This window comes from Thermobia domestica, chromosome 1 (assembly GCF_964235325.1).
Source record: "Thermobia domestica chromosome 1, izTheDome1.hap1.1, whole genome shotgun sequence".
NCBI lineage: Eukaryota > Metazoa > Arthropoda > Insecta > Zygentoma > Lepismatidae > Thermobia > Thermobia domestica.
Genome location: NC_137454.1, coordinates 25,207,931 through 25,229,275, shown reverse-complemented (window position 1 = coordinate 25,229,275; position 21,345 = coordinate 25,207,931). Strand labels below are relative to the sequence as shown.

General features: G+C 34.8%; 1 protein-coding gene across 1 annotated transcript; it reads right to left on the bottom strand.

Moving 5' to 3' along the window:
* Window positions 1-2,620: 2,620 nt before the first annotated feature.
* Window positions 2,621-15,851, bottom strand: LOC145670608 (1-acyl-sn-glycerol-3-phosphate acyltransferase alpha-like). The gene is made up of 3 exons (XM_081739585.1): window positions 15,678-15,851; window positions 5,654-5,825; window positions 2,621-2,757 (listed from the first exon to the last, which is right to left on the bottom strand). The coding sequence occupies exons 1-3, from the start codon at window positions 15,849-15,851 to the stop codon at window positions 2,621-2,623; spliced, it is 483 nt and encodes a 160-aa protein (XP_081595711.1).
* Window positions 15,852-21,345: the final 5,494 nt, after the last annotated feature.

Sequence of the window (21,345 nt, the reverse complement as noted above, 5' to 3'; positions counted from 1 at the left end):
TTCATATATTTTCAAGCTTCGGTAACTGGTTTTTGTGGACAGGTATGATTTTTCGAGTAAGCTATCCAGTTACCTGTTTGCCATATCATGAAGAAGGACTGAACTTGATACATGTTGAAAGTAAACTGAAAGCTCTATTCTACCAGAGAGGATTCCAAAATATACAAGGTTTTGGAGACCAACTCAGCAGTACACTACTTTCACCTCTAGTCGAAGCCAATGATAAAATATTACCTGTGTGTTTGCTTCTTCACTCCTCCCGACTTTTGGTATTTTACAGACTTTATATGTACTTACTTTTAATTGTCTGCCAGTGGCACCCACCATTTTCCTAAACCTTTCAAACTTCTTTATACGTTGCTATTACAACAACAATATTGCCGCTGTCATCGCATAATCCGCATCGCAGATGCGGATTGGACACAGATTTGGAAGAACATTTCCTTTAATTTTCTATCAATCTTAGCTCGTTCTTTATGGTACGGTTGTTAACGCAGGGTTGTTAACAACATCATAGACACCAAGGCAAAACGATATCATCTCCAGATTACCGATGGCAATCGCTGTTATATCTGTTGAAAAGTGGATACGTTGGAACATCGTCTCACGCTTTGCAACTGATCAACACCAGTTTGGAAAATCGATTGTGACATGATTCAATATCTGTGTAAGATCAGCTTTGACTCTGTTACCGTTCAAATGCTTGTTACCTGATTTTAAGCTTTTTCCACAACAAAAACATCATTCTGTCCTTTGGTTCAGTAGAAATACCATGGAATATATTGTCGTTCTCCTCGTTCTCCTCAAGCACATGATACGTACAAGGGCTTTCTGTCCCTACAAATATGTAAATTTCTCCCTGCAAGGAAGAAAACACTATTTGCAATTACCTCCATTATCTCTTCATGGTCACACTTTGTGTAATTATAATGTAAAAGGGTTTTGTTATTCAAGTTCTTTACAGTGCAAGTAATTGCTACTGTAAATTGTGTAACTGTCTCAATGTAATTCGAAAATAATGTAAATAAAAACTGATTAAAAAAGGTGTTATAGGCACGATGGTAGAAATCGTGGGGACACGGGTTCAAACCCACTGTAAGTCAATTTAAGACTTTTAACTTTAATTTGTTCTTGCAAGGTGTAAGATGTCTTCTCTTTACTCAAAGTCCTCCAACTAGAGATGAGATGAAAGAATCATGCACATGTTTACCGAGAGAAAGAGAGAGTGGGGATAACTCGAATTGAAATATTATCCGAAATATTCATCGATATTCGTATTTGATTATGATTTAGTTCATTTTTGTTTGATCTTCTTTTCGAAATTACAGTTCTCGATTACTTAGAATATAATAAAGGATAGTGAATGATATATTATTAATTGGGGATTAAATTACACAGTCTCATGTTATGTTCACACAAAATATGATTATTTGTCATATTTGAAACATTACTTATTTTCTACTGATGCAATGGTTTCCGGAAATTGAACTGACACACACACACTGCATATTTTGTTTTTACTTTCTTAGATTGTCTTTCTTTTTCTTTTGCTTTTCTGTTTCATTTTGAGAACACACTGGAAACTAGTAATATAACTTCAGAAAATATTCTTGTTACCTTTAAGGTCTCAACGAAAAATAAAAATACATTAAAAAAAATAAATACTACGATGGTTTTGCTGATAAAAAAATATTCTTGCAAGGTTGGGAGTCAAATCATCTCGACCTGATATTTTCTTTTCATAAGGTTTTACTAGTGATATTAAAACTGATAAGTAACAAAAGCGAAGGTAACGTTGAAACGAATAATGCAAAAGATTTAGAGATTTTACAAAATACTGTAACCTGTAAAATAAAATGAATGTTTGACCAACGTTGATTTTTCCTTGGTATGTCTAAGGTTAGATAAGATTTTGTAACTTTGTCATGATATTAATCTCTCGTAGATACTAAGAGGCGTGTTCTACCTGATTTTTTATTTCGTTGAAGAGGCATACATATTTTTCTACTTTTTGCTGTTTGCTACACTGACATATTTCAAACAAACTACTGCACTTGTACTCAACCAGTGAAACTTAATAGTATTGTTGGTTGTCAATGGTTGCAGGATAGGAAAATTGGAAGTGTAAATGCACTTTTGTTCGTATAATACCTTGAGATTCTCAAGCCATTACATAAATCTTTTCCATATTAACATTCATTTTTCATTAACAAAATTAAACAATTAGCAGTAATTTCACGCCTATTGTAAACTTATTAGTTTACTTCCCGTCCATTAAGAATTTTTTGTTGGCGCAGATGGAGCAAATATATGAAAAATCCACATATCCTGCCAATTTGTACGAAAATTTCCTTTATCTCTATGGGAGAAATTAATGTTAAAAAATTCCACAAAATGGAATATCTCCCACGGATCGGCATCATTTGTCCGTTCCAAGGTTTTGAACATTGTCTTAAAAAAGGAAACAAAACATTTTACATTTCATTAGAAGCAGTCTGCTCTAAAGGTTTTATATTAATAAAGACAATATTACAAAAATATATATCTATATCAGACAACAAAAATTTTCCTCATTCATGAGGTACAACGGTTAATTTAGTAACTAATACTTAATAGCTAATTACGAAGACAATTGACGTCGAAGATTTTTGTAGTACTGATCCATGGTTTGCTTTGTTTTAAGCATCAGCTCGTCTATATTTTCTAATGTCATTCCTTTGGTAGATATTGCTGGAAGAACCTGTGCTGTTGCTCGAGCTAAAAAATAATTAAATATGAAAATATATGAGTTATCAACAACTGCAGTTATCCTTGATATGAATATTTGTTGTCTATAGTCAGTGGCGAAGCGTACTCTGAGGCTCTGAGGCCGAGCCTACCCTGTTTTCTACCGTATATTTTCTTTATCTTTGATTCCTTATAAAATAAATTCAATATTTCAAAATTTCGTTTTTTCAGTAAAAATATAGTAGGTTGGAAACACTCGGAAACCCTTCGGTCTGAGCCTCACCAGATTGATAGAAAGGTTTACGGGCTATGCTGCTCAGGGAACGAAGCTATTATAGCTGGGGATTGTGCGCATTCTCGGGAAGATGCGAAGGCTCGCCTCTGGGAGTTTAGTTTTAGCGTTGAAGGCATTTTTCAATACTGGTATATTATTAAATTATTTCCTTATGTAGAGTAAGAAGTTTCTGTGTAGAATTATGTATTTATATTACTGATAACTTGTCTAATTTAGGTATATACTCGAAGGAGTTAATCAGACTAGCTGTTTTTTTTTTCATGGGGCCTGGTTCATCATAGCTTGTAGAATATAAACCTGATACATTAAACATATGTATAACTTTATCAAACATTTCCGTACACGATAAAATAATATTTTTGTATAATTCTAGTTTTTTTCATTTCATAGAATCAGTGGAGTATTTACGATTTTGCTTCGGGAGGCTTTGCTTGTTTCGAGAGGGGCTTTGCTAACTTGATTCTTGGAAATGTGTAAATTCTGGAATATATATAAAACAATTAAAAGTTGCAATAAAATTTCGGTGACTGTTAAGCCCGGAAACCACCTCCTGAAATATGCCACTGCTTAGAATATAATATTAAATATCTTGCGTGGATTCAAATGAAGTTCCTTCTGAGCATTAACATTTATAGTGAAGCCATTATCATGTGATTTATTAATTAAATGCAGTATTGTACTTACTTTAAAGTGGGAAATGCAAGTAACAAACACTTATCCAAGAAATTTGACAGTTAAATGTAAGAATACTTTCTTTTCCTGTCCTTCCATTTTCAAATATGCAGGAAATGAAATCAGCACGTAAAGAGGAAATTCCTCTCATTCCCCTGCAAATCCCAGAAAGAAGAAAATATGAACTGCACTTCAAATATTTGTAGCGGAGTTAAATTGGAATATTAGTTTATTGGGGCTTACACGCTTCGCCACTGTCTATGGTAGCATCAGAAGGAATATTAGAGAATATATTTTAAAAAGTGATAAAAGATAGTGTAAACACTTTTATTGCGGGATACTCAAGTTTAATTGATTAGTGTAGTACGTAACCACCTGTTACAGGAATACTTTCGGTTATAGAACTTACCTTATGAAGGGTGAGTGTATGTTCAAAGTTTATTTTAGTGCAGCGGTGCTTTAATAACTTTAAGGACGGTGTCGAAACACTCGAAGACGCACCACTTGCCGGAAGACCAACACATGTACAAAATGAAGATCTTCAGGCAGCAATTGAAGCGAAGAGAAGCCACACATATGAGGAACTAAAACTACAATTCAGTGTGACTGGAGAAACCATTCGGCAGCACCTTATCAACTTGGGAAGAGTTGATGGGTCCGACATGATTTCACTCCGGGCCAGAAGGCAATGCGAGCAGACAGCTGTGTTTCTTTGCTGTCACGTCTGAGGAAGGGTTATTTCTGGACAGGGTGTTGACATGAGAAGTGAGCTCTGTACGAAGCTCCACGGAGTCGTCATGATTGTTTAGCATCCCATGAACCGCTTCCAAAATAGCTGAAAATAACACTGTACCAGAAGAAGGTCGTCCTGCGTGTTTTGTAGACTGCTCGCGGCGTCGTTAATAGGGAATTTGATGGTCAGAGCATCAAAGTAAATATGTACTATCAGCAGTTGAGCTGTGTTCAAGAAAAACTCAAAACTCTGGAGCCACGGATCCTCCTGTTACAGGACAACGCTAAGTCCCACGTGGCTAAAATGACATGAAACACCATTGTACCCCTTGAATGAGAAACATTATTGCATCCGTCATACTCCCGGGACATTGCACCGTCCGATTATGACCTGTTTCAATCCTTAGTCAATAACCTTATAGGACGCCAGTTCAAATCCCTAGTAGAGGTGCAAAATGCACAATATATCTTCTTCGCTTTACGGCCCACCAACTTCTACCACGATGGAATCCATGGTCTTCCAGAACATTGGCAGAAGGTCATCGATGCTGATGAGGACTAGGTTTGATCTCCAGGTACGTCTTAGGGGACGTATCGATGTTCGAAGGTAGTGGGTGAAAAAGCGACAGAGTTTCTTGGGTTCATTTACTGTATTAGGCCGAAAACTTACCTAACCCCTTTCGCATACAATTTCCACCATATTTTACCAAAATTTAATGACTTTCCTACCTCGTTATCGGATTGATGACAACAACCGTAATGTCAGGTAAAAACTATATTCTTCCATATAAACTCATACTTAAAAATCATCCTTCTACGATAATAAACAGCTGAGATTTACCACTTTAAACAAATGCATGTTTCAAGAAAATACGGCCCATTTCGCGTATAAGGATAAAAGAATGACTGATATAACAAAACCTTACCTCATGGAAAGATCTTCGTAACATTTTTGAATTCAGGAGGACGAATTGTATCAGGTTCAACATAACTTCTTTTGTAGAATGAAAAAGAAAGAAAGTGTTGACCAATGTTAATTAACAAGATAATCATGAATTTGAAAGGTTGCATTTGTTTTTTCTAGATTGCCAATAAAACTCCAACTTACCAAAGCAGTATATATATACTCTTAAATATATATATCTATATAAAAATATAAAATATATATCAATCTTGAATTTGCCAAAGCTACAATGAATAAGTTACAAGCTGTTTTCTCTACGTTACCTGGACGAGATGTCCACCTTCCGTCCTTAAGAAATGTATAGGGATCTAAGACTACAGGAAGAATAGGAACCTGGTTTGTGATTGCTGTATGAAATGCTCCTTTCTTGAATGTGCCAAGGGATTCTGGAGCTATACCTCTTCTGGTACCCTCCACAAAAAATAAAATGTTGCACTAGAATAAAAAAAATGCCGTAGATTTAATATGAATTTATGTTAAAGTATATAAATCATAACACTTATTTAAAACATACCGTAATTTTGCGTCGAAAGTTATGATAAGGGGGCAAACTACTAAAAATAATACAAAAGCTTGTCATCTTTCTTTTGCCCAATTTTACGCAGAAAGTTATTAAAATGACACTTTTTGCTTATTACAAAATACAAATATTATTTAAAAAGTAATTAACAAGAAACCAAGACAACATGGTAGATTATCAATTACCGTAGAATTGTTTTTCTAGTCGCTGCTTTAACAGAGTTTTGGGTAATTCATATTTTGGCCACACTGTATTTTATATGGTTGGCAACACTGAACATTCTTCCGATTCGTATTTTCGGGTGTAGAATAACATTATCTATTATTGTTGTATACATTTTCTTATATCTTTTCACTTATGAAAAACGGGAAAAGAAAAATAAATTGTTAGCTTTTGTATCATTTTTAGTAGTCTGCCCCATAATAAAATTTAAAGCATGGGATCAAAATGTAAAATATACCCAAGATCAGTATTATATTTGATTGTGTAGTACAAAGCTGTGAACAAAAATTTAAAATATCCTAGAGTAGTTTGAAGAGGTGAATAAAGATAAATGAAATAAGAATACAGATAAATAAAAATGAATCTTTTCAGTTTGACATCCCACGATAATGCCCTTTTGGCTAAGGGAGACGGATGATTAAAGTCAATGGTGATGTAAGAATTTTGGAATGATAATGTAGGAGGAACCGGGAACACACTAAGAAAAGCCACAGACACGATGTTGTCCATCATAAACTTATTTGGTCGGGGATTGAACCAGAAACCCCATGTACTAAAAGTATACGCTCTACCACTGAGCCACAGTGACCCCCATAAGAATTCATACAAACCCTTCAAATTGATTATAATTTTTTCATATTTTTTCTAGTACTAATTGTGTAATATGTAATTTTATCATAATTCAGTAACTTGGGACCTAAGTCTTTACCACTCCTAACAATTAGAAAGAATAAGTATCTTCCTGAATTGAATTTACTTTATTTATTTGGTTGTATTAGTTACAATGTTGTATGTGTCATGGAGACATGATTAAAACGAAATGTGATGGGATCAATAACTTTTAAAAATAAACTATTAAAAGGCCTAATCACTGCGAAATTAAAATACCGTTAATTTTACAGTAACTATGTCATATCTCCAAATAGATAAAAGATAATCGAAATGTGGAACAAGAGCGCTCTAAAAAATATTTTGCATGAGGTACCGTTATCACGAGTCATAAAGTAGTTTTCCGATTGCATCCACATAGAAACGCGAAAATAAATGCCGATTTTCAAAATGGCTGGAAATCGAAAGCAGATAAGTAAGTCGTGATAACAGTATCTCATGTAAAATAATATTGTCTAGGGCGCTCTTGTTCCACATTTCGATTATCTTTTACCTATTTGAAGATATGACATAGTTACTGTAAAATTAGCAGTATTTTAATTTCGCCGTGATGGGGCCTCTAAAGTTCAATATGCCATTAAGCTTTTCTTTTTTATTCAGAGATGTGCTAATATTGAGTTTAATATAGGAAGCAAACTTTATACTACTTTTAATTTCTATTTAAAATAGGAACGCTTTATAGATTGCTGTTCAGTTAAATTTAACATGAAAACAACGTTTGCACGGAGTGCTACTTCATTAAATATAAAATGTACAACAAACCTTTTATAGGTTGTGCTTTTATTAAATTGACTTTAAATAATAGTCTTACATTTAATATGGAGAACAAACTTTAATTACTGCTTGTGCTGCTATTATTTTTAAATATGAATGGCAAACGTTTTATAGATTGTCCTATAATTAAGTTTAACATGAAAACAAACTTTACAAAAGTTGTGTTAGAATTAAGGTTTACATGAAAAGCGAACATTACAGGCTATGCTACTACTTTTTCTTATATATGTATAGCAAATCTTTTTAACGTTGTACCACAAATAAATTGAATAATAATGACAAGTGTTATATAGATTGTGTTACAATTAATTTTAATATGGAATTTAAACTTTACAGGTTATATAAGTAGTAAGTTTAAAATGTATAACAAAATTTTGAAGATTGTGCTATTATTACATTGAACATGAGTGGAAAAGGTCTTAAATTTGTTCTGCTATTAAGTTTAATATAGAAAGGAAACTGTTGTGTGATGTATTTTTAAGTGTGATTTGGAAGCCAAACTTTTAAACTTTTAAACGTCTCACATTTTGCTCCAAGTTTGAGAGACATAGTGACGATGATGATGATGATGAACAGTAGTGGAATGAAGAAAGCAGGAGGAAAAATGAGAACTCTGCACGAGAAAAATATCAAACCTGGAAGGGATAAGAGAAGAGCACTCTGTCATAGGTTTATTGTGACTTCCAAACTTTATAATATGTTGTAGTATTATTGAGTTAACGAAAAAACCATTTTTTTGTAGCTTACGGTACTTAAAATTTGATTTGATTATCAGACATTTTGTACGGTGTACTACTACTATCAAGCTTAACAGGAGAAACTGAATCGTTTATAGATTAAACTAGTATTTACTTTAATATTAATATCAGATTATTTATAGGTATTGGTTTAGAGATATCAGATCATTCTATTACTAATAGGATCAACATAAGAACAAAACTTTGCAGTCCTATTAACATTAATAGCAATCTTTTCATAGGTTCTTGTATTATTAAGTTTAATTGGTACGATATTTTTTTTTAAATAAGCTTTGGTACTCCTAAATTTGATATGAATAGCAAACTTTTAGAGGTTGCGCTGTTAACATTTAAACTGTTCATGATTCATGGGACAAAGAGTTCTAAATTGTTCATGAGCTATCCCAGTGATTCATAAACGATCAGTTTATAGTACGATAGACTTTTGTTTCATTTGATTGCGTTAATTAGAACCCAATATGTAAAAGCATTTGTCGAATCTTATAAATTTTGCTAAAATGGCCTGTCGTTTTCGGCTTTTACTAGCAATTTCAATAGACAGTTTAAAGGTTAAGTTTAATATTGTAAAACTTTCTCTGTTATGTAGGGTAGAGCAAAATACGGTACACGGGAGATTGGACCTTTTCTTGAGTACAAAAAGTATATTACAATAGGTAGTTTCCTCTAATATATAGGTAAAATAAGGAACCCAATGACCAGGTGTCTTAGGGTATCTCTCAAGTGACCAGGCGTCATGAGGGGGTAAGGTCTTCCCGATGACCAGGCGCTTTAGGGCTTTTGGTAGTGTGATCAACCGGGTAAGATTTTTACTTCTTGAGGTGTGCTGTCGTCTTTTATCCTAAAATGTCGACTACCTTTGTTTATTTCCATCTTGCTGACTGTTGGCGATGGTGAGCGACTCCTCTTCGTTACTGTCGTCTGAAGTGTGTTTATTTACTGCAAGCACGTGTAGTATACACATGGTTGCAGCATGGTGTGAAAACATGCGAAACCTTACACCCACGTGGCGTAGAAAGAAATAAGCCCCAGAATTATTTTTACCATTATTGGGAATCTGCCTGTTGGTCGCTGTATACACTGAAATGCTTGAGCACAAAATCGAAGTTAAAAGCACTGGTCACTTATATAACACTGTCACGCAAATAAAGTTAAAGTTGAAACACTAACAGTTTGTGCTCTAGCCTAAGTAGGATCCGTATGCAGTAATTCGTCTCCCTCAAAGGAGAGGCTCTGGTGGTTATAATTAATATTTATATACCGGGTCACAGATAGTAATGTCAGTAGTACATTTGGAGAAGTTCACACGTCAGAGACTGCTATTATGAAAATATCTAATATCGGTCTATTTCTCACTACTCGTAGCAAATGGATGATAGAACACATTTATATAATGGTTAAAGTTACAACTATGATAAATTTAGTCATAGCGGGAACGCTATATAAGTGTGTAGTGTAAGTTTATGAATGAGAATGCTGATTTTCTGAACACTCTTTATATATAGTGTATAATGTCAGTGACAATTATCTAAGTTGCTGCGGAGAATCGATAAATACTGTTGCTGGCTTTGTAAAGTTCATTCGCTCGAAGCGGAAAAAAATGTTGACCTGCAATTTTGTTCAGTTAAGGAAATTGTAGGTATGTAGGCAGTCTGAATGACAGAATGCAGTGAAGTGAGGAAGTAGGGAAAAAGAAGAAAAGATCTATGGCAATTGTTTTGTTTTATTCTATTCTGTGTTTTGTTTCTTTTTTCCTCTGCCACTGAAACATGAAGTGCTCGGCGCGTAATGCTGTCTGTTTATTCTTCATTTCCTGTATTATAAGTGCTCTTCGAAATCATAATATGGTTTTATTCTGTCTAACAAGATATTCTGCTTTCTCCCTGAAATTGTTGGGCATTTGAACTCGGTATAGATTATTATTTAATTTTGAAAGTATATTGGCCGGCCAGCAGTACCTGTCGGACCATTGTGACGATTCACTGACCCGTCTAAAGGGTAATAAATTAACACTTTATCTCCATTTTGAAAAGTTTCTTGTTTATGTCTTTTGTAAAGTATTTCTTTTTTCATGAGCCTTTAGTAGATTTTAATGCACTTTATCTATTAATTTTACAAGGTGCTCTGGTTCGATTTGTAGCTGGGGAACAGTCTGTAATTGCCAATTCTCAATTGTCTTTGGTTGGTATCTGTATAATAAAAAGAAACTTGATTTCTTTGTTCGTAATTGGACGAAAGGGTTCAAACCAAAAGTGATGTATGGTACTAGCTTTGGCCATGTTTCATGATTTTGCTGGACGAAAAATTTTAAGGAATTCTGTAGAGTTTTATTCATGACTTCGGGTAATCCGATATCTTAATGATTAAAAGCAGGACAGAACTTAAATTCAAAATTATATATTTCTTCTAATTTTTGTAGTTTCTTTGCTCTATGCATTGGGTCTTTGTTCAGATGAAGAAAACGAAAGGTGCCGAATTTTAAGATAATTTCTTCTAAAAAATTGTTCAATTGTATCAGCCGTTATGCTATTGACAGCTTTCGTTGCTATATAACGAGTGCTCGTTTCGATGGCAACTAAAACGTATTTCGCTTTGCCTTCTTCATGCGAATAAGGTCCTAAATCGTCAAACATCCATCGTTCTGCAATAAGGCCTGGTGCTTGATGAAGGAGTTTTGCTTGTGGCTTTCCCGGGAGTTTCTTTATGAGTTGTCACTTTCTTCTCGGCAGTTCTTAATTCTAAACGCTAAGTATGACTTTATGTTTGGGATATAGTATTTATTGAGAACGGTGTTATGTCTTACTAAAATCAAAATGGGGCGCAGACGGGTTTTTGTGAATATAATTGAAACATTGTCCTGTAAAACTTTCCAGGATACACAAAAGATACATTAAGCTTTGGTCTGGATGCTTGTGTGGAAGGTAAAGTAGGTTGTCTCGTAAGCGAAAATACTTAGCAGCTCTCATAATAGAACTTTTTGTTTGTTCTTTTGCTTCAATAACTGCTATTATGTCAGCGTACGAATCATCATTGCGCTGTTCTTTCCGTAAGTTTTTCAAAGATGATCGTTGTTGTATTTGAAGAATACGTTCTTCTAAAGAATTTGCACGGTATGCATGCATATCCTTGGTTGCCTAGTGTAAGTCCGTGACCTCTTGATTATTGTTGACCTGTATATTACTACTGTTCGGTTTTAAGCAGCTGATGATATCTTTTTTCTTTCGATATTGAAGGTGTCAAAATTGTAGCCGCTTAAGAAAAGTCTATATCGTGTGTATTTTACTACTTTGTCTGATTGTGTGTTTAGAGAAGCGAGGCATTTAGCGTTTGTAAACAATTTAAATTTATGATTAAGTAGAAAATATTGGAATTTACGTAGAGCATAGGTAATAGCGTATAATTCCTTTTGGCAGATTGAACTGTTAGTTTTGGCTATTGTAGGACGACGGCTAAAATACGAGACAACAGTTTGTTCGTCTGTTCTGGGGTTAAAACACATTAGTAAGCCCCTAATTGCCGAGAACTAGCATTCGTGTACTGTCTTATCTCTAGCTTTTCGTCAAAGTGAAAGAGAGATGGGACGCTCAAAATGTCCTGTTTTAACTTCTCAAATAACTTATCGTGTTTTTCATTGCATTTGAATTCAGCATTCTTGGTAAGAAGCTTTCGAAACGGTTCTACGTTGGCGGTGAAGTCTTTAATATTACTTCGAAGATAAGGGAAAAGACCTATGAAGCTTCTAAATATTCGTTTAGTAGTCGGTTTCTACAATTTCTTTATCTTATTTGCTATTTTTGGTGAGATGCTGGTCTTTTCCTCTAATACAAGGATCCCCAAGACTGGCAGTTCTTCGTATAGTAAGTACGTCTTCTTGGGACTGACTCTAAAGTCATGCTTCCGTAGTTTCTGTAATAAAAGCTCCAAATCGGAAAGTTGTTGTTCCCACGTATATAAACCAATTATGATATCATCTTTAACAGTGGTAATGCGTTTAGGAAATAATTTAATATCATTTTAATTACAATGCTCGAGGATTAGGAACTCATAGCGTGACCCATCACGCATCTTAGAAATCTATAACTTCTGCGTGTATGGTTTAACTTAAAATCCCTTTTTGGACGCAGTAAGTTTTGAAAGTAGCTTTGGAAAATGTCCAAGATTGAAATTAGGGCTTTCCTTTTAAAACCTGCAGAACATCCTCTGTAGACTGGAATGGGATGCTTAAATACTTGGTATAATTATTACATGCTTGAAGGTTCAATACAAGCCTGAATATTGTGAACTGTTTGATTTTTGATCGCAATAAGCGGAGATGAGTTCGTTTGTGTTTCTGTTATGATTTTAGCATCTAACAGTTGTTATATCTGCTTGTCAGTTTGGTCCCTTATTTTTAATGGAATAGGTAGGGAACAGTGATATAATGACGTTTTTTATCTATGCGTATTTTATGCTTGTATCCTTTAAAATAGCCTATATCTTCCGGGCTGTATGAGAAGACATTCCTCTACTTGTACAATAAATTGCTTACAGCTATTTTTTTGGTATTCCGGTAAGTCGGGAATTATATTGAAAAGATAAATATTAAAAGTTTTGTCAGTCTCTTTTTAAACTTTCCTGTGTCTTTTCTTGAGTTCTAAAGTGATGCTTTTATTTTCGTCTCCTATTTTGAAAGAAAATCCTTCTACGTCTTCCCTTGTATACGCGATGGTGTGCCTTTACTCAAAGTTATTATGCGCGCCGTAGGGTTTGATATTAACAACGTACGGTCGTTACTTGGTATTCTCATGGTCATTGTCTCCAATCCGTACCTATCTAATAATAATTGTAGTGGAGTAACAATGTAAAACGCTGCGTCATGATTTTCCTTCAGAACTGAAACCAGGAAGTAAAAATGAGATTTTGCTGTGATTGCAATTTTATTAGCTTTGAACATTTGCGTCTCTTTGCAAGTACAAGGAATGTGTAATTGCTTGTGACATTTCTTCCGTCCCTTTTTTTCCTTGCGAAAAGTAGTTTTCCTAGGATTTCTATATAATGATATAGAATTATGCTGTCGGTCTATTTGAAAGAAGAGACGAGTAATAATGTCATTTCCAAAAATCGGGTGGAAGTCTGCATCTATAACGCAGAAATAATGTGAAAAGGTAGTGGTGGCGATTTTAAAGTTAAAGCTATTTCCTTTAAAATAAAAAAATATTAGCAATGCCCTGTATACGAGTCTGGAATGGTATTAATTTGCAATTTGGAGGTATGTCTACTTTGGACCAAAGACTATTAGTCTAGCCTGTGTAAATGATTATTAATAGACTGCTTGAATTTACTTTAATATTAAGTAATTATTTATTATTTTCTTTCCCCGATTTGATGTATTGTCGGCGATCATTGTAGGTCGCCTGAGTATAAAAATGTTCTCCGTATCACTGAAAATTTTCGCTATTGCTTGTTCTTCCTGATTGTGATGGTTTTCAAATTGTGTTAGGTTATGCATGGCCAGTGCCGACTGTTCAGGAATAGCCCGCGAGGCTTGATTTTGACCTGCGAACCTACCGTTGTGTTTTCCTGATTGGAATTTTTAGGATTATTCCAACGCAAAGATGCGACGTGGTTCTTCTAATAACACATTGCGCACATAGATATTTTATCACCTTTTCTGTAATTTTTGATTTGCGTACCACCATTATTTCCTTTGTTATCATTCTTTACGCCTTCCTTTTGTCGTCCTTTTCCTTGACGATATTTTCCTCCGTTAATACGCCTGAAGTTAGACTTCATAGCATTCTGTGCTACCATTAATGAAAGTTCGGCCATTTATTTGGCTAGTTTAGTAAGATCAATATGAGGAGATTGTGAGGGTGGGTTTTGATTTTGGTGGGGGTGAGGATTTGAAACTTCAAGTTGAGTGGAAGCTAACTGTGAAAGGGAAATATTCTGCAATGGAGGTGCAGAAGGTAACGATTCCGAGTAACAAGGTACAGGTTGAGTTAGGTGTACATTAGAAGCTGCCTATTGTGCATAGGTTGGCATTAAAGAACTAGGATTCGTATGGTTATTAAAGTCATTTAAGAAAATGTTGAGGTTCGATTGGGTTGGCCGATTAAAAAATGAATTGCCTGTGACAATTCCACAGAGTTCCTCTTCTGCATGAGGTCCTGAGTCTGTCCTAAATCATGGAGCCGATAATGCAACTGCTGTACCGTTTGGAATTATTTCAAAGAATATTCTGTAAAATTTCTTTGTAATCCCAATGAGAAGAAATGGATCTTCTATTCCTCAAAAGCCGCTGACAGTAGCTTTCTAATGGCCTTTAATTTCCTTAAGAAATATGTGTCGACCGGTTCACTTTCGTTCTGTTGTATTTGAAAGATTTCTAATTCTGCCTTATAGAGTGGTAAATTTGGATGAGACAACGAAATTAATTTGGTTTTGAATTGGTCGTAGCCGAGGTTGTTAAATTGATTTTGTTTTTGTAATTGTAATACAAAATCGAGGGCTACATCCTACAAATACGTCGTCAGTATTTCTTTCTTCTTTTCGGGGATCCATGCCTGGCTAAATGATCGAATAACATAAAAAATCGATCCGGGTCGTGTGTACTGTGACCTGCATAAGTGGTTAGATGGGAAATTGCAACAGGTATTCTGGACCATGATTCTGCCATATTACTATTGTTCGCTCTATACACAATTTTTCCAGATGTAGTTGTCGGCATAAATACGTGAAAGCCTAAAACGAATCAATTTACCGTTAAGAATGTTACGATAGTGCTACAATAACAGGGATACTATCTTTATATAATCCTGTCTTAATATCACCAACACTAATAAACTGCACTTTATATCAGTAAAAGTTTCTAAGTCCGCTTCTATTAATAAAAATAGTGTCACGTAGGAAACTCCTTAATAAATGCCTGTTAGATAGACGCCGACGCTTCTAGCATGTAAAACTTTCTCTGTTATGTAGGGTAGAGCAAAATACGGTACACAGGAAATTGGACTTTCCCATCACCTTTTATTATAAAAGATTTTCTTGAATACAAAAGTATATTACAATAGGTCGTTTTTTCTAGTATATAGACAAAATAAGGAACCCTACAAAAGCCCAGGCTTCTTAGGGCTTTTGCAGGGAGATTTCACCAGGCGTCGAGAGACGTAATGGAAGTCTGTTGATTAGGTGCTTCTCTTTGACCGAGCGTCGTGAAAGGGAATAAGGAACCCAATGACCAGGCGTCTTAGTGCTTGAAGGAAAGGTATCTCTTAGCTGACCAGGCGTCATAACAGGGTAAGGTGTTCCCAATGGCCAGGCGCCTTAGGGCTTTTGGTGGTTTGGTCAATCGGTTGAGATCGATACTTCTTGAGGTATGTTGTTGTCTTTTATCCTAAAATGTCGACTACCTTCGTTAGTCCCCATCTTGCTGACTGTGGCAATGGCAAGCGACTCCTCCTCGTTACTGTCGTCTGAAGTGTGTTTATTTGCTGCAACCACGTGTAGTAGACACGTGGTTACAGCATGGTGTGAAGACATGCGGCACCTTACAATATAAATAGCAAAATTTTTACATGTGATACTTTTAAGGACAATACAAATTACAAATATACACAAATTATTACCTTTGTATCGTTAATAGAACCATTATTAGAATTATTAATTTTAATGTTAATCTTTTCCTTCTCAATCAAATAATTCATCAGTACTGATGCAGTGAACCATGTTTGAGTGCATAGTCGTTAGTATATTTCTCGGTTTTATTTCTTAGTCATGCCTTTTAAAGACTTAACTGCAGAAATGAAAATATTAAATTTTTGCAATGATTTTAGTTCAATATTCATATTACTCTCAATCTGGTTTAATTTATCAAATTTTATATATAATACACAGACTTTCTCTCGACACCCACCACGTCTCAGATGTTATAAACATATTCATTACTCATTTCCTGAAATGATTATATATATATATATATATATATATATATATATATATATATATATATATATATATATATATATATATATAAACTAAGCTTTTTTGATGTTATTATTTCACATAAATATTCATGGAGGAATGTAACAATAAATGCAAAAACGGGAATAGAACTCACGACGTCACTACTAGAAGTCCCGTAGTATTTCACTGATATGTCATTAACACTTCTGGCGATCTCCTTCTGAGGAAATGTAACTGAATTTCCAAGGCAATGACATTCATATTCGTAGCATATGCTGTTGTTTTTTGTTCTCTTTTGTCTTTTTTATTCTACTATGGATGCAAGAACTATGTTCGTTATCTTTCTTTTAATTGTTAATGTTCCTTTACGTATTGAACCCTAAACAACAAAACCTGCATGTGCTCACACGCATACATAATTTCAAAATACTGTATCATTAGTATTTCAATGAAGGTAATTTTTTTATTCTTAATAACGTTTCAACACGACTTATTACACTAAAAAATACATGTGAACGTTTTTTCCCGATTGTGTAGGTTGGTTCATTGGTCGGAACTTGCTATCTTTGGTTTACAGCTTCCCGAAGGTATCTGAAGTTTGACTTAGAAAAATTTTGCCTCAAAACAGTCACAAGCAATACCCACACAATAACCACAATGGAGTTGGGTGTACCTCCATAATAAAGACATCCGTCAAACCAGAGGAGGCTCTGAGTTTCAACGCCATTTCACACTACCAGTTCCACTTTAAGTTCTGTGATGAAGAGAAGCTTGTTTATAATATGGGATGTCGAGGTTAAATAACCGCTTGTGTTCAACAACATCATGGTTTGAGGTTTATCTGATATTCTTCCGTTTACCCAAATTTCAATGTTGATTCCGAAAGAACGAATACTTACTCTGTCTCTATGGATTCGTAGTGCAACTTTGTTGTTTAATTTTTCCCTTTCAGCCTCTGAGTTGCATCTCCTCACAAAGATATTGCCAACCAACCAAAGGTACATTCCAATAAATGGAATAAATAAGGCGGATTTTTTTTACGACAGCAAGTATAGGTTGAAGAGGACCTCCAATTGCATTTAGAACTACAAATGAAAACAATACTTTTAGTAAAATGAGTTGAATTATGTATTCAAAATTATGCAACAACATGTCTACAGTATTTTAAAACACATACCATATAACACAATCAGTAGTGTCATTGCAGACTTTCCCAGGAGGAAGGGGGGTGTTGAGAGGTTGTCTGCCGATATAAAGAAATGAAATCTTTCAGTTTAACATCCCACGGTTGTGTCCTTTACCATAATTGAGACGGATTATTAAGACAAGTGAATGAGGATGGAATGGGAATATAAGAGGAAGCTGGAGTACCTCGAGAAAAGCTATGGATACTACTTTGTGCACCACAAACTTACGTGGCCGTGAATCAAACCGCGTAGAGTTGATTGCTCCACGACTGAGCTGCCGTACCACACCGACATAAGAGTTTCACGTTTTTCTTGTTAGTATATTAGTATACAATTTCCTATAAAATAGCATGTGTTTCTGAAACTCAGACGGTCAATTGTCCTCTCCGGTTCATAAATGACTCTTGTGGACACAATAAATGTTACATAGCGTCGTATGGATATTTTGGGGCAGTGGTTGTTAAAGTGGGGTCCGCGACACCTAAAATCTGAAATATGATGTAATAAAATTTAACTCTTAGCTGTTATGCAAGAAGAATTTTTAAGATTAAGAAACTGCAACTGTGGGCAGTAGGAGAACAAAACAATAACTATTCATCATCTCCAGTGTTCATGGACTTAATTGATTCTTCAGGTGAAAAACTCTGCTGAAATGCACAAAAGATTTATAGGAAACTTGAAAGCACTAGCTTCAAGTTTTCGGGAATTTTTCCCTGTCCCATAACCTGGTAATGGTTGGATTGAAAATCCATGTGTATGAATCTCTCTAATACAGAACAAGAACTGCCGTTGGAATTACCCTGCAATATTTCACGTAAAAAAGTTTTCGAAGAAATCGAACTTTGTAGATTTTGCTTGCGTGTGCGCTGTGAGTATGAAGAGTTGTCTAAAAAAGTATAACATATGATGCCTTTCCGTACTACTTATGTGAGTAGACCTTTTCTGCTCTTTGCAGTATTAAAAACTTAAAGCAAAATCGTCTTAATGTGGAATCGGACCTAAGATTGATGGTAGCATATTCCAGATTTGAATGAATTATGGAAAAACACAAAGAATTTCATTCCTGACATTAGTGACCAGACATTTGAGGGTATTGTTTACCAAGTAGATTTCTTTAACCATGTCGGTCCCGACGTCTCCCACAGGGGACATAAAATATGACATTATTTTTGCTGTACAACTTTAAAATCCGACTGGTAACATTGGAAACTATTTACAAGGGATGATCCATCCACGATTATCCCCTGTAAACAGTTTTCAATGTTGCCAGTCTGATTTTAAAGTTGTAAAGCAATAATAATGTCATATTTTATGTCCTGTGGGGAATGCCGGTGTCACAGGGAATTTTTACCCCTGGAAACTTTTACCCCATGGAAATCATTACCCCCTTCTCGGTTTCCGGCAATTTCAAAGGCAAAGTCAGAAGTCACATTAAAAATTCATATCATTGAATGTGATCTCTCAGTGTATGCACTCACTTTGGGCAAGATGGCTTTAAATTCGAAGATTTGGTAGAGGGGTAAAAATTTCCTAATAAAATTACATTAATGTGACACTCCGTAGTATATCTTAACAGACACAGTCACTTTGGGCAAGATGGCTTTAAATCCGAAGATTTGGTAGAGGGGTAAAAATTTCCTAGGAAATTATTACGTCCCTGTCGGTTCTTAGTTACTTCAAAGACAAACCCAAATGTTACATTATAAATTTATACCACTCCGTAGTATCTCTTAACATACAGAGTCACTTTGGGCAAGATTGGTTTTAAATCCGACGATTTGGTAGGGGAGTAAAAATCTCCTAGGAAATTTTTACCCTCCTGTCGGTTACTGGTTACTTCAAAGCCAAACTCAAATGTTACATTATAAATTGATACCACTCCATAGTATCTCTTAACATACAGATTCACTTTGGGCAAGATGGCTTTAAATCCGAAGATTTGGTAGGGGGCATGGGCGGCGATTAGGGGGGGGCAAAGGGGGGCAGTTGCCCCCCACTTTTCTGAAATTACCGATTAATGTATATTATTTCATTTGGAAATATAAAGTTTTGTATGTATTAATGGTTCATATAGAATAAAAATGGTGCCATAAAATATTTGTCGTTCCATGTCGTACGTATTGGTTGTCTTCCCGTTTAATTAAGAAAGCTACAGGAATTGCGTTTGAACTGCCACTAAAAATGGCCCCAAAATTAATCTATTGGAGCGCCACAATTCGAGCGTACTTTCATTTCTTCTTGCAAGGGCTCGATATGTTAGTCAGCCGCTCTGGAACTAATTGAGATAACATTTTGCAAGAAAAGAAGTCCTTCACAAGTTATTCTTTAATTGCACAAAAATCGACAGTTCCTAAAATGTATTTTCTTCTTTCTAATAATGAGGAATATTTTGATTGGATTTTTTTTTCAGTTTAACATCCTGTTCAGCAGCGAAGTTATATGAGACGTGAGCTTAATGATCAACGTAAAGTCCGAACCACATGAGCTCCCCCTGGGAATTGAGCTAAGGCGTGTACGCTAACCGGTTAGCTACGAAGGAGCTCAGTAAGTAATATTAATTTTGCAGTGTAATATACGAGTTTAGGGGTGTACATATACAGTTTTGTATATACAATTAAATTTAGTGAATTCAGCATAATTCTAGGTTTTATGATTATTTTGTATAACTGAAATATGGAGTGACTCTAAGTATTGCTGAGTTTTGATATATTCCAAGAAAGTGAAAACTGTACTTAATAGCAGCGAACATGTTTCAGGAAGCTGCAAAAGTATTTCTTTAAATATCGTAGCATAAGCTTATAGTATTCACTGTCATTCTAAGAGTAATAACACATATAGTAGCATGCGTGGAATTAAAAATATAAGTTGTTCATTAATTTCCAGTTTCAATATAACTTTTGCAAAACAAGCCTCATTATTCATTGCTATGATTAATATTATCCTTTCAATTTTCTTGTTTTGGAAATTTGTTATTAAATAATCTGATCACACAATTTTCCAGACAGAAATTTAAGATGTTCATAAACAAGGAGTCAAATCTCTTCTTACATCTTCGTTGTTTATAAGTACAAAGGGTTATAGTACCTACTTGCGTTGCTCTAGATATACGGTATTTTAACTGAAACATACCGTATCCTAATAGTTATACAACATTTCGTCAAACAAAGTGTTATAAGCAACCAGGAAACCTAACATTGATATCAAATATTTACATCATGTCTTGCCACCCACTTTTAACGTCCAACCGCCGCCACTGGTAAAATGTAATAATTTCCTAGGAAATTTTTACCCTTCTGTCGGTTATTGGTTCACTCTAAAAACGGTATTGTTATATTCAACCATAATTATGGTTGAATGTAACTATACAGTATTGTTAATATAGCGCCAGCAAGAATTATGACTGGGAGTACAATATTATATTGTTAAAAAAATTTAGCTGGGTCAACAATAATTATGGTTGTCCTAGACATATTTATGATATTAACAACTATGCCAATTATTGTACTTGCAACCATACAGCTGCTATATAGTTGGAAATACTATATGATATGGTCATCGGAACTATCCAAAAATGTATTGTGTTTGTCCCTACCATACAATATGTGTTGTGACACCAACTTGTATAGTTGTTGTAACCATACTCGAAGTGCTAAAATAGTTGGTGTGACGTGTCCTGATGCTTTCACGACTATACTTTATGGTCAGTATAAATATCTGCGTTGTTAGTAAAACTATATTGTTGTGCTGCACTTACCATAAATATTGTTGTCCAAGAAATGTGGTATTGTTATCGCAGCTATAGTTTTAGGCTGTCTGTACTATGCATATCTTGTTAATAACTATACCAGTATTGCTAAGGCAACAATACTGGTATGGTTATGGCC